Here is a 26,862-nt window from a genome sequence, read left to right as displayed (position 1 = left end):
CGCTACGACTTGCCGTTTCGGAGATGTGACAGACAAACAAACAAACACACACATGTATTTTTAGTTTTATAAAATAAATATAGGAGAATTATAGATAAATAAATTGGAATAACCCTGCAATAATAAATGCACAGGTTAATATTTCAAAGTAATTACAATGCAAATTAATATTGATTTGTCGATTCTCGACCTATTGTTTTGCTGCGAACTGTAGCTAACTTAATACTTAATAGTCATAGAATGGTTTTTTTACGTTTGGGCTCCTCTATAGTATGCGCATTATTACTCACATATATATCATGTAGTCCGGCTCTTTTGTCAGAGTTATCATTAAATGTCCCCGGCTACCGCACCTGTCATACGTCGAGCTCTCTATTTCATGTGCCAGCAGCTCGTACGAACTATGCCCAGAACTCTCCACTTATACGTTTTGCTAGTGAATATAATTTGAATTTTCCCCTTATTGATCCATTTGATTGTAAAAAAATAACATTTAAAATGCGCGTCTTAAAACATACTTTTTTGTCTTATACTTAGTTTCAATAATAAAGTCTTATTTTATCTTATTTTATTTTATTAAATTTTATCTCTAATTCTTAATATTTTATATATATTTATATTTTCGACACTTGACACCCTCATTCCAATATAACACCCCCTCACCCACCCTCTCACTCACTTACACTCACACAAACACACTAGTATGTATTGTACGTGTATTTAATGTATTTCTGTGGATATCTGTCTTTGGTTTTATTCTCTGTATATTTTATTTGTTACATGTATTACTGTTGATATCCCCAATAAATAAAATAAAAAAATAAATAAATTACAAAATATTACATATAAAATTGGAAATATATAAAAATAACATAAAGGTAAATATGAGGCGGTCAGCATCGAAGTGACGTAACCCACAAATAGGTATAAATGATCTAAATTGTCACAATCTGTTTTGTCACAGAAGCAGTGCAATTAAAGTATTTTTTCATCACATATGGCAGCATATTTCTGAGTGGCGTCACATCTGATAATGATGAAAGTCCGTTGGAGAGTGAAAGCGCGGAAGAAACGCCATTTTCTTCACACTAGTGACGTGTGTATATAATTATACATCATTGTCGATGGGGACACTTAAATTGAGAAGTAAAAGAGATTCTTACCCGGGAAAAGATGCGAATCCGAGGGACACAGCTCGTGATCTGGTACTCGCGCCACGGGTAGTACCGTCAGCCTGCCGTAGGACCAAGGCGAGGAGCATGCTAGAAACATACAAACAGTTTTAACGGTCAATCAACACATTTACCTACAAAAAACGTGTTTGTGCGCTTCATATAAAATACCTAACTCACGCATGCTCGTCAGCCTACTGCCTCTCCTTAAATGGCAACAATTCATCAAACATCATGTCATTTCATTTGCAAAAGTATGCGGAAAAGAGCGACATACTGAATAGAACTTAAGATAGACCGATGTAAACAGTCCGTGCTTTTTACTGTACTAAATGTTTTGCTTGCCAAAGTCGACGTGATATTATGACATGACGACTCTTGCTCCCTCCACTGGTCGGTCCCTTTCCTTTTAGGACGACTTTTTAGCTCGGATTTGTATGGAGTGTCATCTCTATATAATATATCTCAATCATTGCATAGAAATTTTTAGTTTAACAACAAATGTGTAACAGACGGTTTCTTCAACTTCGTGGTCAATAATAGGAGAATGGGTTTTCTTCTTATGTATCTTAACGATGTTAACTGATGTTACTATTCTAATTTGAGGAATATTAAACTTACAAGCCGAGTGCCTCGTGCCGATACCATCATCGTGCATGATCTCCTTCTGAAAGAAACGGAGCAGATTATTACTGGATTCACATTCAGTGTGGAGATTGTAGCGTTTTGTAGTGAAGTAACTTACGTGATGGGCCGGTAAGCTGGGCGGTGAAAGCAGCTCCCCTTCAGCCACAGAACGAGAGCCAACACCTACAACCTGAAAGAGAAAAATTGTATTTTATACCCTATACGTATCTTGATCATTTTTGTTACATGAAGGTATGATTGATGACCAGTCTTACGCTTACGAAATATTATATTGTGAAAACACCCTTTTACATAAATATTTCATATCAACCGTGTCGGGAGTCGAACCCGAGACCTCTTGCATGGTAGGCAAACGCGCTGACCATTACAGCACTAGGCCGACAACTTCACGAACCTACTTAATCTTTACCTTGCCAAAATGGGATGCTTTATAGTAATAACAGATGGGCAAAGTAAAGTATCGAGTGTTACCTTGTCCACGAGTCCGGGCTTGTGGTGGGAGCGGTAGTTGAGGTTGATCTTGGACAGCTCGTGCTCCAGGTCGGCCAGGTGGGCCACGGTGCGTCGAGCTTTCTGGACGTGGCCGTGGTGCAGAACCTCCCCATCGTGCAGCTAACACACAAAAATACACACGCTTAACTTACTTCACAAAAATGGTAAAAATTCGATCAATATGATTAAAAGCGAAAAATTATGAGCAAGCTAAAACTCTTCAATTGTTTAAAAACATTATTTTTGAAATAAGAACCTGTGTAATCAAATCCAAATGGGAGACTAACTTATTACTGATGCCGCTGAGCGTTAGGATCAGTTTACGATTATGATACATCACATACAAATAATACAATCACTAGATCCTCAACACATAGACAACTTAAACAAATACAAACTAAAACTACTTTCGGACAAAGGGGTTTTGAGTATTATTCAATTAAAATCTATAACCTACTTCCACTATCTATTAAAACAATTAGTAACGAGAAAATGTTTAAAAAGGCTATAAAAAAATGGATAGTGGAGCTAGGTAGAAGTAAAATGGATTGTCTCATTCGATCATACCAATATTGAATCAATTGCTCCACAAGTGTATAGCTTATGTTAGGTTTTTGTTATTTTCATTGTGTGTTTTGTAATATAAATAATATAGATGAAAATAAATACCTTGTTTTTAAAACTGTCTGAATATTTGTTCATTATTTTCGTTTTTTTAAATTAGTCTTCTTTGTGTATTCTCAAATGTAATTTAAAAAAAGTATATTGTTAAGTGTCCTCGGCACGGGAAACCCCAGTGAGGTCACATTATTTTTATTATTAATTATAGTTTTTAAGTGAAAAATATGAATAAATAAATACTACGTAAGTGTCCAAATACCTAATTGGTTAACATATTACAACAGAGATGAAGAACATTTAAGAGAAGGTTATTTAGAAGTCTAGGCATCTACAGGGCTTATGACCTGTCAATGGCTGGTTTAAGTGGCCACTTTACACACTGAAAAAATTTCAAAAGAGAAATTTAATTTATAATAATAATATGAATGTATGTAATTTGAGTGATATAAGAGAAAAAGGGACCAACCGGAGTTTTATTCAAAAGTTTTCAATACACTATTTTTAAATAATTGTAATCCTGTATGATATATATCTATATGGTTAAAAAAGCTGTTAAAAGTGGAACACGATCTGTGTAAAAACGAATTCTGGCAATAGTTCGTATTGACACTAGGTATTCTAAAGGTAGGGTGATTTCGTAGGGCACGTGATGGACAGTTCTATCTGTGGCCTGTGGCATTACCAACATTAAAATGAATGCATTACTCGTGAACTTCTGTGACAAGATTTATTACCAACTTACGAAACGATCGTTTTTGCAAGACCTTATTTTCGAAACGAAAATAATGAATAAAAATATTAATTATACAGGCTTATAAAAATTCTTTTATTTGTAGAGTAGGTTAAATCAGATATTCCTCCCGAGTGTTAATACCCTATTCATTGAAGATTGACTTTACTAGAGGATATTTTTTTTAATTATTAAATATATTTTTTAGTTTGAGAAGCTCACCTTGTCAGCGCTCATGACTTGGGAGCCAGTGTTCCGTGGAGTAGGGGACAGCATGGGGCTACAAGACACCTCGGATGGTGATTGCGGAGACATCGGACCCTGAAATCATTGAAAAGGAATTTAACTATAGAGAAGTACAGCTTACCTTCAGAATCATAATTTCCTTTCCCCACCAAATGGTGGATAGGGCACTGCATTAGTACACCGATTAAAGCGTATCTTGATCATTTTGGTTACATGAAGGCAATATAATCAGTCTTACGCTTCAGGTGGCAGTCCAGGGACTATAAAATATTCTAGTGTAAAAATACCTTCTTAAATAAATATGACATTTCAATCATGTCAGGAATCGAACCCGAGACCTCTTGCATAGTAGGCAAACGCGCTGACCACTACAGCAACGAGGTTGACAAAATTAAAAAATACCATTGTCAATTATTATTTTTTTTATTTATAAATTTATTACTACCCCGTGTCCGGGCGGATCAAGAATACAGAGCTGTAGGAGAAATACAACTAGAACAGTGGTTACTTTCAGAAAAAAAATCTGAAAAGGGAAATCATATGGAGATAAGTCACTACAAAGGTTTGGACATACTTAAATTCGTCTACAAAGATTTGGACATACTCAAAAATATTGTTACAAAAAAGTGTTTTTTTATAGCGCCTATTTCGTATTATTTAAAAATAGGCCATAAATTCAAATTACAAAAGTACAATTAAAAATAATTTTGTTCAGTCAATTTTCTAATTAGAGTAAAGGCAACCTACAGAAATGGAAGCAAGTTTGGCTTGTAGAGCGAGCAGATAGGCATCGTAGGTTTGTCCCTTTTGGGGACCCCGTGGTCTTTGGTCGGCTCCTGCAGAAAAAAAATAAATTATTTAACTGTTAAATAAACTACACACTACATTAAAATTTTACACATAAAGGATGTTTTTTGGGAGCTTAAGGATTACGATTAATTAAAATTACTCACATATGAGCAAATAATGTAAAGGAAATGAGCTAAATATTTTTTTTTGAGCCAAAGTTGAGTTATAGAAGTACGATAATATTTTTAAAAGGGTATTATATTTTGAAAGCCAAAAATTGCTAAATATTTAAATATCTGCAAATACATACCGACAAGATTAGGCTGATGATAAGACGGAAGGATGTCTTGAGGCGCTTGGAGTCCGGCCCCACCACTGGCCAAATCGTATAAATCTACGGATAAAAATATTTACAAAAGTTAAACTAAGAAAACTGTGGATGTACATTAGAGTGGGCCGATGATGTATGAAGTTTTTTATTTTTTTAGACACCAAAGTGAAAGGGGTCTAAAAAGTTGCATTTTGAATCACATTGAACATAAAAATTATTGAAAAAAATATTTCATACTTCTTTTGGCCCTCAACCGAGGTTTGAAGTTTATCAGTGTCTGAACATTTTGTAATTTATCTATATTGATAAAATGCAAATATTCCTTAATTTTTTTTTCACAAAAATGGCGCTATATAAATCAGCCAAATATTATTATTATTATTCGTAGGTTGAATTGCCAATAAAAAAATACAATATTAATTCATGCACAAAAATATACACTGAGCAAAGTAGTAAGTTTGTCAAGTGTTTACGACAAAAGATAAACAGTAAAAAAGTAAATAAATAAATGGCTGTGAAATTGACCGAAATCTAAGAAGTTGAATACTTACTGGCAGATCGGAGTAAAGACTGGTGCTGTGAATTCCTCAAGTAGACGCCTTGTAACAGTTGCTGATTGGCCGCTTGTTGTCTGCACGAATTAAAAAAAACATTCAAATACAAAATGAAAAACTTTTGAAAGGTGGGAGAATGTTCTTCGCAGCAGTCTATGTGATAAAGTACTCTTGAGAGTGATCAATTTGAAGATTTTTTTTTTAATGCGGCGACACTTTGCTTCATATAATTGCCACACTGATGATTAAGCATCAAATGGTGTATAAAACTGCTTCAAAAATGGAAATAAAACTACTACGGTTTGGTTAATTCAACGAAGTCAAGTTAAATGATTAAGGTCGCAATAATGTTCTAAATGAAAATCATCATGTTTGATTTCTCGTGTTCATATTTTTTGACATTTAAACATCAGTGTGGCCATATATGAAGCAAAAATTAGTCGCATGGAAAAAATTAATATCCCCAAATTAACGACTCTTTAGGGGATAGAGAAGATTCATAATTATTGCATCCCTGACATAAATACAAACGATATTTAAAATTTATTTTGAAGTTGTGTAGTTTTAATTTTAAATCTTAGAAATTGAAAAGGCGATAAATAATTCATTCGAATCGGGTTGTGGTCCCGTGGCTAGTGTTACGGAATCACTGATTAGAGATCCAGGGTTCAAACCCCAGTGTAGCCCAATTTGATTCCCATTTTCCAAATAACGAGTTATTTACAACTCGTAAAAAATGGCACCAAAATTTAAATATTTGGGTAAATCATAAGAATGCAAATATGGCTTTTTTCTCTCCATACTTTCACAAACACGAAATACTAAAAATACTAAGATGTTAAACAGAACCGAATATACAATTATCTCGCACACTTTTTATGTCTCACTCTCGATACTACAGATATATTCAGGAGCGAGAGAGCCAATTTTATGTATCACACGCACAAACAGAAAGTCTCCGAGTTCTTCTGCCAGATGCCAATTAGTAGCTCACCGAATTTCGCCAGGGGTGGTTCTTTCATTCGCGTTGGTTTTTTCGTGTTTTAAGCAATCAGATTAAAAATATTATTACTTTTGACTTCAACTATAATTGCCTATAAATATTTTATTTTTCCTATTTAAAACCTCCAATTTTTTGCATGTGTAATGACTACACAGCACTGTAATACACGGAAGAGTAAAGTGGTTAAAAACAAATTTCTTTTATTTTAATTTTAATTTAACGATTATTTAATTATTCATACAGAAAATAATTAAAGATCTGTTAAGTTCCTATTGTATTACAGACCCAAGTAAAAAAATTATGTTTTTTTATAATAAAAAAAATTTAAAAAACTTACCCTCTTAAATTCTGTTGCAAGAGTATCATAGACAAATTCTCATTCGACATCATCGGATTCTGAATCCCCAGACCTTGGTCAGCCCCCACTAAATTCAAGCCGCCAGCCATCAGCTGATTGGTCGATAGATTCAGCGCCGCTCTCTGATTGTTCAGTCCGAGTTGCGAAACCCCCTGATTGGTGAACTGGTTGGAAATGGACACTTGCAAAGGCGCCATGTAATTCGGCTGCAGTTGGTCAGACAGAGTAGGCCTCTGATTTGCGATTTGGAGGTTTAACATTTGGGAGTTTAAACTCGGGACATTTTGTTGAGAATTAAGATAGTTCTGTATGGCGGCTTGCGGAAGTTGGGCAGCCATATTCATGATCTGACTCGCTTGAGGAGTGAGGGTGGGGGTCGGCCTTCTGACTGGTTCCGGATACACTGTCTGTGGGGGCGATTCTACATTTTGTGGCGGGGAAAAAGACTCCATATCGACGGGGAGATTAGAGGCAATTTGTTCTATTTTCGGTTGCTCGATCGATTTGGGATTAATTTCTGTCGTATTCGGAGATGTTTCTTTTACTCCGTTCATCTTCGCATGTGGCAATAGCAACTCTTCTTCAGTGACTTTTTTTACTTTGAATTTTGAATACTTTTTTGGTTCTGGGGGTTTTTCAGTTTTTACAAGTTCAGAATCTGTTGTTTTCGAATCGGTAGCTGCGTCTTTAACTTCCGACGAGAGATCAGTTTTGGGTGTCGCATCTTTCTCTTTAGTTCCCGTTTCTTTCTTGGGCGTCGGAGGTATATCGACACCAGGTGGTTTGTTGATTTTATCCCCCGTGACGGGGCTGACCAAGAAGCGGGATATTTTCCTGACAGGTTCGGGATGGAGTTTTTTGAGGTCCGTCTTGGCCTCTGGTTTGGGCGCGTCCTTGTCGACGCTGGTTTGCCGCTCGAGTTTGGGCAAATCTTTTGGCACGATGCTTTCTACTTCTGGGTTTAAATTATCACTAGACTGGGTCTCCGAAGATTGGGTTAAATGACTAGAAAGGTCTCCGGATAAATGCGTAGTTTGACTATCATCGACTGACTGTTGGTTAGGAACAATGGTGGATCCGTCGGTGACGGTATCTGGTTGGAGGAGTATGGCGGGGTTGCCTTCGGGGGTTATCGGTTTGTCGGTAGCTTCGTCCCTTCCCATTTCTTCGGGGGACAGGTCCGAAGGGCTGATCAAATCTTTGGAATCTTCTCTGTTCTCGCTTTGGCTGCTGAGAGGGTCCCGGTAGATGTCGTTGGTGGGGGTCTTGGAGATATCAACGAGTGCAGGCTGTGCGGCATCCTCGGGGGCGATAGACAGCGGAACAGGATCGTAAGCGAGTTCAGTGATGAGGAGATGGTCGTGGCTAGCCGTGGGGGTAGTGCACTCGGAGTTATCTTGGTTCGAGTCGGTAAGATTTTCTTCTTTCTCGGTGTTTTCCGAGTCGTAATCGGTCTGCAATAAAAAAAATATCTCAAAGATATCCTTGCAAATAAGAAGTGTAATAGAATTTCAGATTTAAGTATTATACATATATGGATCATAAAATTCAGATTTTTATATTTATTTTTAAAGTGATAGCTTGCAGCAATCTTTAATTTTACAGTTCACAGTTATTGATTCGCATTTTTGAAACGGACCATTGCATTTATTCAATTTTTGAGATATTAATGACATTTTTTTCTCCTGAATGCCATATTCAAAACTAAAAAATTTTAACTCCCTGTCTTAAAAATTATAGAAAATAAATACAGTCGCAGAAGGCAAAATAGAGTCAAAATGTGACAATGAGGAACATCAGCCCTACGGGAAATTGGATACAATAAATGTTTTCTTGCCCACGGTAAATTAGAGCAGTACAAGGTAGGTAATTGCATTCATTGTATTAGGGTTCAGTGGCAAAGTAAATAAAGATAACGCATTCCGCGAACCAGACCATTTCGAGCGTTCATCTGCCAACAGGCAAGATCAATATTAATTCATAATAAAGCGATTAACTTTGCTGGACACTTTTGAGTAAGTTTTTAATGTGATTCCATTTCGATGTATTAAAAAAATCAATAAAGTGATCTTAGAGTAAATTTTATGTTTTCTTTGAGAACATTGCCTTAATTTAATGGTTAATCCAATTATCTGGAATTCATCATAGCCGGATAACGCCTGGCACTCATTAATCCGAATAATTAGAGTTTTTAAAAATAAGTTATTAAAAGCATCGAAGCACTGAATGCTGAAATATTTTAATCTCTTCATTCTTAATTCTTAACAATTCTTAACAAGCTCACCTTATCGTTGATGTTGAGTTTCAGGTTTGGAACAGCAGGCAACACGGGCAGAGTATCAGGTCTGGCGGCAAGCTGCGCCGCAATGTCCTTCACCAGCTCTATGAAGGTGGCCGTCTGTTGCTCCGGAAGCAGCGAGTTGGAAACCTGGGAGAGCGGGCAAGTCAGGAGTCAGTGAAAGTCATTATTTATTTATTTATTTACTTAAAGACAGTTTATTACACATTTTTTGAGACATAAGTCCTAACTCCATGGGACTAAAAGTCCTGTGTTGAGATGGGACGAGCAATTACTTGGCACAGACACATGAGTATATCATCACAAATATTTTATAGGATCAGAAACACAATAATAATAACAATAAAAAACAAATATACGGCACATCAATAAGGTAAACAGTAAACTAAAACATTTGGAAAATCATCAAGGAGTTTCCCACTCAAATCGTTCCCACTAAGGGAAATCCCGTCCTTAACTCCTCTCTTGAAAATAGTTTATGTCCTTGAGGTTTTGGGTGTGACATTTCAAAGTATATGTGTATTATCTGTGTCCAATTTGTTTATTATATTTTTTTAAATTTACTAATTATTTTCAAAAACCTGTTATTATTATATTAAAACCCAGGGATATACAAGAAATATTATAAGGCCTAGTCATCAGGGGCGAATCGTCAAAGTAAGCGATTATGCACAGCTTACCATTATAATTGACTTTTAATAATAATAATTTATAGCAACCATGTTTATGGGGGAAAAAAAGTAATTGTAATTTATTATAAATCACCGTTTATATCTTTCTACAAAAAAATATCTATGAAGCGCGCCCAGCCTATTCTTACTGAACGATGAAACTAGCCGATTACCTAAGCTTATTCTTCCATACAAAAAAGTACACTGTATTTTTCGTCTTTAACCCAAGTCGGCTTTTTTCGTACTAAAACAAACTTGCAGATTACAAATATTTTTAGAAGATTCTCTATTTGGAAACTAGTATTTCGATCATTATTTCCGAAGGGCTATTTTTCTTTGATGGGATACCGTTGACATATTGTGTATCACATAGGACAGGTGGCGTTCGCAGTGGCCGTTTTAGGCATTATTCATTTTAAAAGAAATCGGCCAGTGCTCAAGTCTTGACAGTACTGTCAATGACAGATCATAATGAAAATATTTGCTAAATGTCATTGTGGTATGTGATAATAAACTTTTGAATGAGTTTAGTATTCTATTAAAATAGTGTAGAATAAAGCTACGTATATCGCGTGGTTAGTAATAATTGTTGTTTGAGTTGATTTTCACAGAACCACAGAAAAAGTAGTAATTTATAATTACATAACTTACATGTTATGTAAGTACTTATATGTAGTACAAATTAATGAACATTTTTAATAGATCACCTATAAAATAAATCACGGCTCGCCACTGCTAGTCATGTTATGTGTCGTCTGATTGGTGTAGTCTTCGTGTGCTTTTTCAGGTTGATTTTAAATTTGTCTCCGGTGTAATTTTGAATGTATTAACAGACGGGTCCGGACTATTACAGCCGCTAAGTACGTTACAACAGAACATAATGTACTTAGCGGCATTCCGCAAGGTTCTGTCCTTGGCCCGATCCTCTTCATCCTGTACATTAATGGTCTCAAAACAGTCGTAAAATCTCAATCGAATATCTTCGCAGATGACACCAAACTGTTTGCAAACCCCCTTCTATACTCTGGACAGCTACTCGAGGATTCGGACCACATCAATGAATGGACCGAAAACTCGCTAATCTCACTAAACGCTGAAAAATATATCGTTCTTCACATGGGCAAAAATAAGCATATGTATATTTATCTTTTGGGTAGTGTGCAACTCTGTAAAGCATCAAAAAGATCTCGACATAATCATATCAATGGATTATCAAGAAAGCTAAGTCAATAATTTATTTGATTAAAAAGGCATTCCAAAATATTACTCCAGAGATATTTCTAAAAAGATACGAGACCTTTATTGGAGAATGGATATCAAGTATGGAGTCCCTACTTTACTAAAGACATTGAGCTATTGGAAAAAGTTCAAAGATGTACTACAAATTACTTGACTTTTATATTCCCCTCTCAAAAATGTTTTCCCTCTCTGTTGCGACAAATTTAGACATTTCTTCTTCTTCTTGCGGTGCCTTATCAGGTTCCCCCGACGTTGGCGACCACTATAGCGAAAGCATTTTGGTCCTGCGCTACTCCGAGGCCAGGACAGCTGCTTGTTGGATGTACTCGCCATGGTGGTTCCCGGGAAAAGATGATTGGAGTGGTTTCCCATTGCCTTCTCTGGTGGATTTTTCTGTCGGGGTTACCTTCCCTTAGCTGGTTGGTTCTGGTTTGGAGGCGCCGGAAACTCGCCTTTCATGCTCTTGTTATCCGCTGTGATAATACTGTTACGCATGTGATCCCATTGCCCAGGGTTACCCAGGGCCCCAAATGCCTATAGACATTTAGCTTATTCAAATAAGTCTCAGTTTCGGCCAAAACTAGAATAGGAGCCGAAATTTCGACTAAAAATCTTGTTTCCGTTGGTCACTACAGTAGATTTAAGCTTTTAGCACATTACTACCAAATATTCTGTATTATCGTGGAACACTAATATGGCTTTATTTTTTGCTTTCATACATATTATAATGTTCTTTTCCCTAATAAACAAAATAAAATAAACTCGATCCGAAGCTTTGTCTCGGATCTGTGATTACCAGATTAGCGGCGAAGGCCTCCGGGTTGACGTCCGCGACGTGGAACTTGAAGGTGACGGTCTTGGACTTGCTCTCCAGCTGGCACTCCACCTCGGGGCCCGACAGGGACAGGACGCTCAGGCGGGGAGCGCCGCCCTGTGAGCGCTCGCCGCCGCGCCGCCGCCGCCCCGAGCGCCGCTTCTCGCCGCTGCTCGCGCCGCCACCTGACCACAACAGACGATTAGGGCTTAATCTTTATTTAGACTCGAGACTATTCTGTCTAAATTTAATGTAGTGTTTGTTATAAATGGAATTAGGACCATGTGCACCATAAAAATCAGAAGTGAACACAAACAGGTATAAATGGACTTAAACGCATAGAGTTAAGAATAGTCCAGGAACCACATACACACATCAAACAGAAGGCGACTAAAGTACTCTTAAAAGAGTAATTTTACGCTTTGACCCATTAGTTTCTTTGTAGACGTCGCTCAGTATGCAACTCCCGATTTGAATTCAACTATGCCATGTCGTGTCATTTTAAATTGTAGAAATATTGCTGCGATCTTAAAGAAACAGGATGGGATCACATTTCATGTATAAGTAGCAAATGCATTACTTAAAAATTGAATTATTTTTCCATCTGTCAGATTGTCAAAAAAAATAATGGACATTTTGTTAATGTTGCCAGGGTAGTCCATTTTTTTACTAAACAAAATCACTAAGGTTTATTTAACACGAGGAGAAATTTTTTTTATTAAAGAATATACAAACCTTCAGAGGGTGTTTGGTTCTGTTCCGTCTGTGGCCCGATATCTTCTGGTGGTATCTCTCCCGAGGGCGTCATGAACTGTTCCACCTTCCCTTCCACGCCGAGCTTCCCCTGACCGGCCGTCTCCGACTCTTCGTGGCTTCTCCCTTTCGCCAGGTACTGGACGGGAGTACCCTCGTGACTGGACGTCCTCGATAGTGGCTGAGAGGCGGAGGATCCGAAGCTATCGGGTTTCCTGTGCTCGGAAGTTACGAGAGGTGGCTGGAAGCCTTGCTGGTAATCTTGAGACTGCTGCGCCAGCTTTTGGTACTCCTCGTTGGAGACAGACTGCTGTCTTAGAAGGGCTTTCTGATAGTCTTCCGAGGGAAATGGTGGTTGGAATTGTTCATTTAGAACCGGTTGGTTCTGTTGTTGATTGGGTATCTGTTGGTAATCTTCAACGCTGGATTGCTGGGACTGTAACCGAGGGAGATAATTTTCAACCGGCTGTTGCTGGATCTGTTGGTAGTCTTCGCTTGTTTTAATGTCATTTGTGATTCCTTGCTGTATCTGTTGCTGGTATTCCTCATTCATTACTGATTGCGGTTGTTGCAAATTCGGCCTGAATTCTTCTTTCGCTTTCTGCTGCATTATTTGTTGATACTCTTGTTGGCTTTGCTGTTGCAGAGCTTGTTGGTACATTTGCTGATTGAGTAGATGCTGCTGTTGTTGATTCACCATCAGCGCGGCCATCTGTTGTTGGAGGGCTTGCTGGTTCAGTTGGTCGACTGTCGTCGCTAGTTGTTGCTGTTGCAGTAGCTGCTGTTGGTCCGGGTAAGCCATGTTGAGCAACTGTTGCTGTCTGAACTGATCGATTTGGGGCAAAAAGTGCATTTGGTCTGCTAGCTGCTGCTGCGGTAGAATGACTTGCTGCTGTAGTGTCTGCTGTTGAAGCAACTGTTGCTGCTGCTGCAAGATTTGGTGTTGCTGAGCGAATTGTTGCAACTCCAGAGCGTTTAGAATTTGTTGCTGATCATTGAAGGTGGATTGGGAATCCTGGCTCTGGTCTGACACTTGTCTTTGGTACAGTTGCTGCTGTCTCGGTACAGGTAGATAATCTTCTATATGACTCTGCGGCAAGCTTTGCCCCTGAGTTCGCCAGTTTTTCTGGTCGATCATTTGTTGTTGCTGGGTTTGCTTAGCGAGCAACTGCTGCTGTTGGAAACTGTTCAGCTGTTGCATGTCCAATGTTTGTCCTTGTTTTTGCTGCATCAGTTGTTGCTGATCCAACATTTGCTGGTGGACCATGGCTTGTTGAGCGAGCTGTTGGGAATTTAACTGTACAAATGTGGGCAGCTGCTGATGGTGTAAGCTTGGACTGTCCAAAGAACCATAGCCTATTGAAGCTGAAGCCGGATTAGTTTGTTGGTTGAAAACATTTTGAGTTATTTGCTGCGTTTGTTTCAATAGTTCCAATTCAGCATTTTCCTCGCCTTGAACTAGCTCCCCATCCTCAGATTTTTGCACCGAGCCGTCTTGTTTGGGAATTATCTGTGTTAAAACATTTTTTAAATACTGCAGTGACGGATCTAATATTTGATTATGGCTATTGATCTGAGCTTGGAGGATTGTGTTTTCAGTAGCAGAGTGTAGTTGTTGCTCGAGAACTTGCTGTTGCTGGTGCTGAGTCAACTGCTGATTCTGAAATTGTTGCTGGAGAAGATGTTCTCTGACTAGATTCTGCTGGTTGATTAACTCTTGATTGCGTCCGATCTGCTGTTGATTCGCAATTATATTCTGGGCCAGCTGTTGGGAGCCCGGCTGTTCCATTAGCATCTGTTGAGGAAGAGCTGGCTCTAAAAGCATCTGCTGAGGATTCAAGAGAGCTTGATCTTCGGTGATAAGAGGAGACATGCGAGCCTGTTGGAAGATGTTTTGATTGATCAACTGTTGAAGGGCATTTTCATCATTCGCCGACAACTGCTGTTTATACTGCTGCTGCAGAAGCATCTGTTTCTGGTCCATCCTACAAAATAAGATAAAACAATGAGCCAACCAACAACTGAGCAAACGAGATGAATATTTTAACTAGTTAATTATTTTGACTAACCAAGCTTGCTGATTCATGGAACTGCCTTGAAAATATTGCTGCTGGTTTCCACTGGAGTACCCTTGAGATTGTCCACTCGATCCCGGCATCTAAAATACCAAAGAAAAAATCTACAAAACGAGGTTTCACTTTATTTATATATATGTATTAAATCCATAAACCCTGCTTGAAAAATTTCAAAGATCTCTGAATAAGACATTGAAATAATAAATATAAATAAATGGTTGAAGAAATTAGATAATGCATGGATGGAATCCATAATCAAAGAGTGTATTCACCATCCTGAACATGTTCAAGGTTATAAAATCGTGTCCCTCATTTAGTCAGTCCGAACGAAAATAGTAGTGAAAAGACTATATAAAACAGTTATTTGTTTATAAATTTGTATAAACCACATTATTTTTTTTTTTATTACACTTCGACCGGTTTCGAGGTTACTACCTCATCATCAGGAATTTAACTAACTTATAATTGCACGCGTTGCTATTTATATAATAAAATATTGTATGAAAGAGACAGAAAATTGAAAGAAAGAGAGAGAAAGAAGATAAAATGAATCATAACGGGAATAGTTTTAAAAGAGGACTCGAAGTTAAATTTAATTGATTATTTATTATCTGAAGTTTTTGATTAATGGCTTTACTAATTTCTAATCGTTCTAAATTATCTAAACGAAAACCATTTTTGTTGACATGCAAAATTTCTACACACGTTTCTTGATTAAATTCATGGTTTTCGGATATAAGATGATTTGCGAATTCTGAAAAATTATTATTACTCGGACATCTTATATGTTCTTTGATTCTAACTTTAAATTTACGTGAAGTTTTTCCAATATAGAAATTTGGGCAATTTAAACAATTTATTTTATAAATTCCCGAATGATTTAATTGATCATCCTTATCTTTACAATTTGTTAATATTTTACCTATGTTATTATTAGTATAAAAAGCTGGCCTAATATTGTTAGGTAAAATTTGTGCTATATTATCAGAAAATGAATTAATGTACAAAATTCTACGCCAGTTCTCATTTTTATTGGAAATATTTTGGGAACTGTATAAGTACTTTTTCCTATAGTTTAATTTAAGTTTTTTATTCAAAATATTGTCAATTAAATTTAGTTCATAGCCATTATTGAAAGCAATACTCTTTATAGTATTTAATTCTAAGTCAAAATTATTTTAAATAAAATGCAAAACTTTGGTATGAGACTGAGTATCTTTTTTCAAAGCTACACTTGTTTTCACAAATACATACCTACGTCAAATTGAACGTTACGAAACGATAATATGTAAATTTGTCTCTTGTGAAACAGCCTCCCAAATGTAAAATAATTAGATTTTCTATAGAAATCTCACCTGCGAGTTGAGATACGGGTAGAGTAGAGTGTCAGTCTGATTGTTCATCATCTCCTGTTGGTTCTGGATGATCTTAGCCTGGCGTAGTTGCTGCTCCAAGATGATCTGCTGCTGTTGGACCTTCTCCAGCTCCTGGTTGAACAGCAGCTGAACTTTCTTCTCCGCACGCTCCCTGTAAAAATCACCAAAATTTGAAAATGAAATTCATACAAATTGCATAGTCTTCAATATTTCATTTTTGTGCTCCTATATTTTGAATGCTACTTTTTGTCTGGGTTCTTCTTCCTTTGTCAAAAAAGCATCCAAACGGTTTTTAAACTTAAATTTATTTCAACAGAGAGGGAAAACATTTTTGCGAAGGGAATATGGAAGTCTAGGCATTTACAGGGCTTATGACCTGTCATAAATAAATTTAAATATGAACAACTCCCTTAGGAGGAAATCCAGCCAGTCTGCAAGCATTTGGTTTTTAAACTGGTTGACCAAAATGGAATGGCCAACTGGGCGTGGCAATTTATTCTAGTCTGAAACCACCTGACTGAAAAGGAAGTTTTTCATGGGATTGAGATGGAATTGCAGACGATAGAGCTTCCAGCTATGGCCCCGTAAATTGGTGTTGGGATTTAATTGATGTATCAATGTATTAATCATTTAGCATCTTATAAGTCTCTATCAAGTTCCCTCTCTTCCGTCATTCTTCCAATGATTCTAATGAAGTCCTAGTGCTTTTAATCCAATGTGGTTGGGCATCCTTTTGAGTAGTTTGGTGATTTTCGTAGCACATCTTTGGACTTTTTCCAGCAGCTCGATGTCTTTGGTGAAGTAGGAACTCCATACTTGGCGTCCAATAGAGGTCTTACACAGGTCTTGCGCATATTCTTGTAGACATTGCTTTTGTATACACACTTAACATTGTACGCAACTTAACCATAGATAACTCTTACCAACATTCTGTCAGTACTAACTATCTGCGCATTTGCCGGTACTGCGAAAAGTGGACCACTATCATTCAATTTTGGAGAAAGTTGGAGTATTTGAATAAAGGAAAGGAGCACGGGAATGGACCTACCTTTTTAATATTTACCAAATCCAAATGTTCTATTTTTATAAATTTTGATTTAGGTAGGTACTATTAGGATGTGTCAAGGGAAGGGTGAGAAAGAAAAGTAAATCGGCCAGGAATAATATTAAATAAAATTAAATTAGATAAATGCTGTTTTATATTAAAACACTCCCCCCTAAGCATTTTTTATGAGTATGAAGCATGTCGGCCTCCTGGCGTATGCCTACCATGCAAGAGGTCTCGGGTTCAATTCCCAACATGGAAGATATGTAATAGATAATTATTGAAAAGGGTACACTTGAATATTTGCCTCTTAACCGGTACCTGAAGCATAAGACTGATCATCTTACCTGCATGTAAGAAAAATGATCAAGATACGGTGCGATTGGTGTACAAATGCAGTGCCCTATGCACCATTAGGTGTGGAAAGACGATGCGATGAACATAGTCTATCTCGCTTAAGCCACGGTTTCACGACATTTGGAATTTTTTACACAAATTTTTAATAAAGGTTCTAATTGTTTTTATCCACTGTTTAATTGTTTAATTTTTTTAATGATGCGATTTTGAAAGAACGTCATTTTAAAGTGGCAAAATTGTAGGAGTTTCTTACTTTTTATTAGACGACAGCCTTAATGTCTTCTTTGCATGAGCCAAATTCTTTGAGCTTGTCGTGAATCGAACACGGAATACAAGTGCGATAATGAATTTTGCTAAGCACAATGCACAAGGAAGGACAATGATATGCGAGGATTTGGAATATTACTTGTGGTTTACCTGTTTAGGCTTATCAGTTGGGACTTAAGCAGCTTGAAGACGATCCGGGCATCCTCTTCCATGATGAGCCCACTGAGAGCCATCTCATTAGCGAGCTTGTGGCAGTCGTCGTTTTGAATATCAAAATCAAACTCGATGGCTTCGTTCTCCTTGTGGGTGTAGGACCTACGAGAAAAAAAAACTTGCTTAAAAAAAATTCAATAGAAATACAGTAAAACCCCTTTTTCATGTTTTTCAAGGTAGCAACAAAAAAAGTGTAAAACTGAGGAAATTATAAAAGTGTAAGGAAAAAATGGAATTAAATAAAAATAAAATTAATACTATACTATAGTGTAAATATACTGTCAGAACTTTTTTTAATGTATATATTTTTTTTATTTTTTTTTATTATTTATAAAACATGTAATACAAAAATTACATATTATACTCCCAGAAGTTGTTAGAAACTCATTTGGGACCGTACATAAAAAAAATAAAATTTTTTGACAATACATAATATCATACAAATTAATACATCCGAAATAAAAAGAAAACTTTATTGTACAAGAAACATAAAACACCGTCTTATATAAACTACATTAATAATTATCAATATCAAAAAGATTTAAGCAATATTTTTTATTCTGGATTTTTTATTCAGTTTTTCGTGTTTTAGCTCATCGGGCAGTTTATTATATTAATGAAATCATCGAAAATAGGTAAAAAAAAAAAAATATTTTTTCAATAAACTATGATATGTTTTTTATTGAATTTAAAAAACATTAATATTTAAAACATTAACTTTGTGGTCCAACAGTTTACTAAATGTTATTACATATTTGTACATAACCACTTACCAACTTTTCTATGTCTACAGGTTTCGAGACGACCCGTCTCTTCTTCAGTACACCAATAAAACTATCATGCCAAACCCACGTAAAATAGTTTTAAAAACAGGGGTAATGGTAACCTCATACCGATTAAACTCACGCCTCTCCCTCTTTTTTCAACTATTTATCCCACAACATAAAATATTTTCATAACCTAATCAGTGCATGTAAGGGTTGCTTATTAAAATGCATGTCGTGTTGGTTTTATATTTCCGTGCAACAACTATGGTGAAGGTGTATAGTGGGTTTTGCATGTTGGTTTAATTGGTGTCCTGACGAAGAGACGGGTACGTCTCGAAACCGGTAGACATAGAAAATTCGGTAAGGAGTTATATACAAATATTCAATTACATTTAGTTAAAAAAACATGTTTAAATAATTTTATGTACTTAAATTTAAAAACATTGTAAATTTGTCGGCCTCGTGGTGTAATGTCAGCGCGTTTGCCTGCAATGCAAGAGGTCTCGGGTTCAATTCCCGACATGGTTGATATGAAATATTTATTTAAAAGGGTGTTTTCACACTAGAATATTTTAAAGCCCCTGGACTGGTACCTGGGTCCCGATTACAATGGGAAGTTATCATTTATCTTCAATTTTATCTACAAAGTAAAATTAAGTTTTCTGTATGAAAAGCAGAATATAAATCCATTTTTTTCTTCCAAACATGTTCAATTATAGGTTACCGACGAAGATACTTTAAATGTTCATGCAAATATACTCATTTTTTGTGTACAATTATATGTTTTTCTTTATACAGTCGAAGATAACTCTGTTAACTTCCCATTGTAATCGGGGCCCTGAAACGTAAGACTGATCACCTTACCTTCATGTAACAAAAAATTATCAAGATACGCTGCGATTGGTGTACCAATGCAGGCGGAAAGGGAATAATGAATGAATGAAATTTAAAAACACTAGTTTATAAAAAGCATGTTTATGGACCCCTTCCGATGTTAAGGTCCATTTATCAGCCTCATGCCTAAAAAATAAAATTAATCTTGTAAAGTATGCCGTACCTCTTCTTGGGGTCAATAATCCTGAGTTGAAAGGTGACCTTGGTGATGTCGGAACTGACCACAAGGTCGCGGGAGAGGAGTTCCAACCGCAGGCCGATATCTTCACCGAAGAACTCATGATTCAAGAGTTCCTTTAGAGCGGGCCTACAACAGCACAGAAACATAAAATGTAACTCTTAAATATATCATAATACGAGTAAGATGTCCTAAGTAGACTGTCACCCGAACCGCAGTTATTATTAATGGATATCTTAACCGATTAAGGAAAAATTAACAATCATTTTAAACCATTAGAAACTATCAAAAAATTTATATTAAAAATAATGCTTCACAAAAATCGCACTTTTCCCTGTTTCCAATTGTTCGAAAAAGCTAAACTTTTTTTATATTTTTTTTTTATTTAAATCTTAAAATAGGGCACACATATCATACATATTGTTATGTGTGTTCTAATAATAACATTGCAAATATATTTAATTTATAAATTGTTTATCACACATGTCTTGACCATTATTTTAAATTTTGATATGTTTTTTTCTTCATAAATATTTTTTTCCATTTCGTAATACTTTTTAATTGCTTTAAATAAAATTGAATTTTGTGACTTTGCCTTTTTCCTAAATGGAAGTCTAATTTTGTTCTTTTCTCTAGTATTGTGATTGTGTTCATGCTGGTTCCGATCAATTTTTTTCCAAAATTCTGTTTTTTTATTAGAGTTTATAATTTTATGAACAAATATCATTGTATTGTAAAATATTCTTTGTTTATATGTTAATAATTTCATTTCATTTACCATCGACTTTACCCTTGTATATCTGTTTTTTTTCAAAATGATTCTAAAGGCTTTATTTTGTAATACAGTTAGTTTATCTACTTTTAGATGTAAGACAAATATATTGTTTTCAATGTTTAAAATATATATTTAAGAACCAAAATTTATTTACAAGTAATTCAAATAGATCAAGTCAAAGAAGGAATCGTGTGTTAGAAATACCACATTGTAAAACGAGGCTCGCACAGAGACACGCATATTTTATAGGCCCAAAAATTTTTAATTCTTTTTTTACTGATAATATTTCATTGATTCCAAACATTCAAAATTTTCCTTCTTTTAAAAAACATGCACTATCCTGGATTCAAACTAAAGATATGAACTCTTTTTTTCTATGATTTATCTTGTTGCCCTCTAATAATAAGGAATATTTTTGTGTTTTTTTTTATATGTTTTATTTCCTTTTTTAATTACTATAAAAAAAATACCATATTATCTTTTACAGAATATTTTATTTTTTTCTTTCTTATGTTTTACAAAAATATTATGACTGTCCATTATTTACTATAGGAGCAAAAATTCTTTAACATTTTCTTGTATACCCACGAACAGGCCATGCCTTTGTGGGATTTTTTGTTTACTATTTTTCTATTAATATGTACTTCATTGATACGTAAAAATGCTTTATTTTTTAATACTTTGTTTTATTATCATGTTTATTGTAAAAAAAATAATTTAATTTTTTTTTTTTTTTTTAAATGTGGCAGTCTGGGCATTTGTGTATATATGAAATTTATGAATACACTATAGTCCCGCTTTACTGAATTTGATGATGATGATGAATTCATTTGATGTGTCAAAAATGCCTAAATTATGTCGGATAATGACGCCGCGACCCGCGCGCCACCGCGTGTACAACGCGAATGAAGAATAAAAACAAGTAAACAACTAATAAAGGATAAATTATCGTCTTAACCAAAATTCAAAGCAGGTGCAGTGTAATGGACCATTTTGTTTTAGTGTCTTCCTTCAGGGTTAGTCTTAGTTTTCATTTGAACAAAAACGTCATATTGACATGTACAAATCATGATACGCAGTTGACAAACGTTTAGAAACAATAAAGTTTTAATATCATTAAATTGCGATGTTTAAAACATAACAATATAAATATTTAAAGTTATAAAAAAGATGGTTCAAAAAGCCACGATCTATATGACAGTTATTTTTAGTGGTGCCATAGGAAAAAAGTGATACCGTATAAATAAAATTTCCCAACATTTAGGGGAAAAATTATTTTATGCATTTCGTTTTTTTTTATTTACACATTAAATAATTTTTACATGCTGTTTTTAAATTAAATAAAAATATTATTAGTGAAATCATTGAAAATAGGTAAAAAAAAAAAAAAAAAATTGTCAATTTCCACTTATCACCGTTTTTACTATTTTACTGGAAGTATATGTACACTATAGTGTAGCAAATCAATTCTATTTTTGTGTAATTCCTATTTTTTCCATACATTTTTTTATTTCCCAACTTAAGCGTTTTCCTCAGTTATACACTTTTTTTTCTTGCTCCCTTGAAAAACGTAAAAAGGGGGTTTTACTGTAATATCAAAGGACTAGTCCATCATGAGTTTGTACCACCTGGTACAACCGTGAAAGCTAAATTTTACGTCGAAGTGCTAAAAAGACCGAAGCACAGGATTTGACGCGTCGGCTGATCCGGAAATTTTTCAAAACGGGACTGTGGTGTTTGTAAAAAAACAATGAAAACGGTTCAAAAATTGAACATGATCGCGCCAACTTGAAGATCGATAGGCGCCGATTAACGTGTCCGGAAGATGGGACCGACTGAATTTGCTCGTTATAAGCATTACTCATTATACCTCAGAGAAAGTATTTTTTAAATCCAATCGCCATTGCATATTGTCACTAAGTAAACAAATAAATATACGTATAGTTCATACAGATAATTAAAATAATAAAATTATTAAGGAAAATTAAAACAGATGCTTGCAAATATACTACTTTCCATATTTAAAATATAAATAAATAAACATTCATACTTTTCCTAGATTTTATAGAGCAACTAGAAATCTGACCTGTCTGCTTTGTTGGGTTTGATACAGGATTCGATGATGTCCCGAACTTCCGGATTATTCACCTTCTCAAAACTTTGTGGCTTCACTCCCTGAAAGAATAGTTAAGAGTTGTTAGAGAGTAACGATATAGTTGTTCCTATCTCCTTCTTCTTTCCTTCCAATCACCTCTCCTCTCCTCTCTTCATAGTATAGTGTAAATTTTTTAGTTAATTTTTGTTTTAAATTTTTGTATAAAATTACTAGATTCTGCATAATTACCTAGAATATGTCTATGTACCAGGGGCGAGCCGTTTATAGAAGCGATTATGCATAGCTTACCATTATATTTGACTATCCATAATAATGTTTTACGGTAACTTTATATACAGAAAAAAAAAACAAATAATTACTATTCCTTATAAATCATTGCCACCATTTGTATTTTTCTCGAAATATAAATTAAAATATTAATAAAGCGCGCCCAGCGCCAGCAATGAGCCAAGGAACTAGCCGATTACTCCAGCTTATTTCTTCATGCAAATAAGTGTACTATATTTTGAACATCTTAAACCTAGTGGCGGGATTTTCCTCCTAGAGTAAATTTGCAGATTACACAAATTATTTGAAGATTCTTAATTTAGAAAACAGTATTTCCAAAATTATTTCTTAAGGACTATTTTTCTTTGAGATGATACTTTTGACATATGACTCGCAACACATGTGGCGCTCGACGCGGCCGTTTTTGACATTATTCATTTCGAGAACAAATCGGCCAGTTGACATTTCAATCGTAATGAGAATACTGAATACTGACTGAATTCATTGTGCTATTTTTTATAAACTTTTATATAAGTTAAGTGTTAAATTAATGGATAATATAGCTACACAATATAATATACTAATACAGTAAATATATCACGAAGTTACGTAATTTTTGTATCACAAAGAATCACAGAAAAAATAGCAATTTAAAGTATTTATCACTTACATCATATTATTATTTGAGAAGACTCTTCAAGACCGTCGAAATAAATCCGACCTTCTAGTCGTGCGCCTGAACTACTGAGCTCAATAAAATTAAATATCCCAACTAAAAACCTAAGACAAAACTTACTCATTCATACCGATAACCATAGAACTAACTATGGTTTTCATTCCCCTATGCCCAGAATTCTCAGGTCTGCCAACAAACATACCAGTCTTGATTTCTTTGATAACAAGTTGTCTTCTATCAAACGATCACTGAATCAAATTCAATTATAAACACCTCTCTACCACTTCCACTCCCAACAAGTCTACTATATACCATTATGTCTTTCTACTTTCTTTTATAATCATTATTTATGTATACACATGTCCTTAAAAATGCCCATTGGGCGTATATATAAATAAATAAAACAAAACAGCAAGTTAGTAGAGTGGCGCAAACAACTCGTTTTTCTTTTTTTCTCCTCCAGGACGAGGTATTTCTTCAAACCTCGTCCATTGCTCAGCACTAGATATATAATTTCCAGGTTTCTGCATCATGCCGGTAAATTTTCTCAGCCCCACTCTGAAATACAGAGTACAGATAGCGCTTTAGGGAGAAAGTGTTTAATGGACTCACGGAAACAACTTTCTTGTATATCTGTGCGGGTCCACTGCACTCGCTGTAGGGATATTCCCCGGTAGCCATCTCCAGCATACACATCCCAAAGGCGTACACGTCCACAGACTCGTCGTAGTGCTCTTCGTACATCTCGGGGGCCATGAATTCCGGAGTGCCTGGAATTAAATACACCGAGTTATTGACTGGCGGAAATGCTATAAGGGGCAAAGGGTCATTTATTTAAATGACGAGAAAACCAAACGAGACAAAAATTGATTTTTTTTTTTGTATTTTTTTGATTTGAAAGCTTTACTCAAATAGCGAAAAACCCTTCACTCAAAAAGCGAATGACGAATCAGAATCAACAATGTTGTCACAGAATGGTCTGAGATCACCTCCGGAGTTCGTCAAGGTTGCGTCCTTGCACCGTTCCTTTTTATAATCCTCATGGACTTCATCTTAAGGAAGTAAATTCCACTAGATCGAGGAATATTCATCTCCTCCTCCCGAAAACTCTGCAACCTAGAGTATGCTGATGATGCGGTTGTAATTGACGACTCAGTCAGGGGTCTTCAGGCCACTGTTGATAGCCTAAATAGGTACTCCGCATGCATGGGTTTAAAAATCAATACTGCAAAAACCCATGTACTGTGTAAAACTTCATGCCTCGATGCCCAAAACCCCCTGAATCTCTAAAACCAAATCATCGAAAGGATCGAGAGTTTCAAATACCTGGGATCATATGTTACGGAAAATGGCAGCTTTTAAAAAGAACTGGGAGTGCGACTAGGAATAGCAGGCGCCATATTCAACAGTATGAAGGCTGTCTGGAGATCGGATATTTACACAGTGAAAACCAAATGCCGCCTATATAACGCCTGCATAACACCTATTCTCCTCTATGGATGCGAATCGTGGCACCTCACTAGGGCCCAAAACAGCAAAATATTAGGTTTTGAGAATAGCTGTCTCGGAAGAATCTTGGGTGTGCGGCAGTTTGACTTTGTGCGGAATGAAGTAATAAGAGAATGGATGCAGCAAACTACGGTGACAGCTGTCATAAGGCGGAGGCGATACGGTTGGCTGGCGATATACTGCGGATGCCTCCTGAGAGCCTTAGCCATGCTTGCCTACTTTACAAGGCATCAGGTTGTCGGTGTCCTGGACGTCCACTGCTGACTGTTCGTCGGCAGTTCATGTCAGAACTATGGGATGCGAACCTGACTTGGGAGGACGCAGAGGAGCTGGCAGCCCACAGAGGATCTTCGTGGACACTAAATGCTCCAACTAGGGAGCGAGCATGGAATGATGATGATGATGAATGACGGAAGCGTTACCTATAACAGACTTGGCGAAGCTGCGGTTCTTGAGCGTGGCGAGGCCGAGGTCGCCGATCTTGACGCTGCCCGTGGTGCCGGTGATGAAGATGTTGTCGCACTTGAGGTCGCGGTGGATGATGGGCGGCGCTCGCGAGTGCAAAAAGTTCAGCCCCTTGAGGATCTGCCGGCACCACGACTTCAGCACCTTGGGGTTTATCTTCTTGAAGCGCCGCAGATATCTGGAAGATCGAGCGCCCTTTGTTATTAAACAACGTAAATTATCAAAGCAGTTAGTTGAGAATGTGATTTATAATGTATCGTGTTGCATACACATTGATTTAAAAATATGATTTTTTTTAATGTTATTTTTAAAGTAGGATAACACAAATAAATACACCACAAGTAGGAAAGTCAGTGTATTTTAAGAAGTCTTATACCCGTATGCAGAGACAAAACTTAAGGTGAGGAAAGTACATTCTAATTTCAAATGCAGAGAATAACCCGAAGGTGAAGACAATAGAATGTACTTTCCTCACCTTAAAGTTTGTCTCTGCATACGGGTATTAATGTTACTATAGTTCTTGAAATCAGAAACCTGGAGCTCAATCACAGATAACTATCGACATGCTAAAAAACGTGCTAAGTATTTGAGCGATCACCACGAACAATCATGAACACGCTGAAGTTAAAGCGGTCGCGTTGCAAAACGCCATAGATAAGTTCCGTATCCGTAGTCCGTGGTCAAACGTCAAATCAAAAAAGTCAACACGCGTGTAATCTCGTGCCGGTTTGTTATTTCGTTTTCAAGTTACAAACAATTACTATGGCGACTGCTTTTCTTAACATTTGGCTTGTCGACCGCCGGCTAAATGCAATACGGCACTCGAGAAAAATTGAAAGAAGGCGTGTGCGAGATTCAACCAATCCTCTTGAACTGACCGAAGTTGAATTTCGTTTTGCAACGCGACCGCTTTAACTTCAGCGTGTTCATGATTGTTCGTGGTGATCGCTCAAATACTTAGCACGTTTTTTAGCATGTCGATAGTTATCTGTGATTGAGCTCCTGGTGCATTTATAAAAATGTAAAGTCAGTATATTTAACAATTTGAAAGTCAGTGTATTTCATGAAGTTAGAAAGTCAGCATATTTCGTGAAGTCAGAAAGTGAGTATATTTTATGAAGTCGGAAAGTCGGTATATTTAATGAAGTCAAAAAGTCAGTAT

General features: G+C 36.1%; 1 protein-coding gene across 1 annotated transcript in view; it reads right to left on the bottom strand.

The window, feature by feature from the left end:
• The window catches only part of Wnk (Wnk kinase), a 54,396-nt gene that overhangs the window by 6,364 nt on the left and 21,170 nt on the right, over window positions 1-26,862 (bottom strand). Inside the window, 19 exon segments of the mRNA XM_088239834.1 lie at window positions 1,164-1,262; window positions 1,794-1,839; window positions 1,918-1,989; window positions 2,292-2,432; window positions 3,886-3,984; window positions 4,657-4,745; window positions 5,009-5,092; window positions 5,581-5,660; window positions 6,924-8,398; window positions 9,229-9,372; window positions 11,950-12,152; window positions 12,703-14,705; window positions 14,790-14,878; window positions 16,151-16,322; window positions 17,991-18,155; window positions 19,878-20,021; window positions 22,754-22,842; window positions 24,339-24,496; window positions 25,658-25,878. Of these exon segments, the coding sequence (XP_088095960.1) occupies window positions 1,164-1,262; window positions 1,794-1,839; window positions 1,918-1,989; window positions 2,292-2,432; window positions 3,886-3,984; window positions 4,657-4,745; window positions 5,009-5,092; window positions 5,581-5,660; window positions 6,924-8,398; window positions 9,229-9,372; window positions 11,950-12,152; window positions 12,703-14,705; window positions 14,790-14,878; window positions 16,151-16,322; window positions 17,991-18,155; window positions 19,878-20,021; window positions 22,754-22,842; window positions 24,339-24,496; window positions 25,658-25,878 (5,573 nt within the window).

Source organism: Micrasema longulum, unplaced genomic scaffold (assembly GCF_059751315.1).
Source record: "Micrasema longulum isolate JH-2025_06_02 unplaced genomic scaffold, ASM5975131v1 h1tg002280l, whole genome shotgun sequence".
Classification (NCBI taxonomy): domain Eukaryota; kingdom Metazoa; phylum Arthropoda; class Insecta; order Trichoptera; family Brachycentridae; genus Micrasema; species Micrasema longulum.
This window is presented reverse-complemented; position numbering and strand designations above follow the sequence as displayed.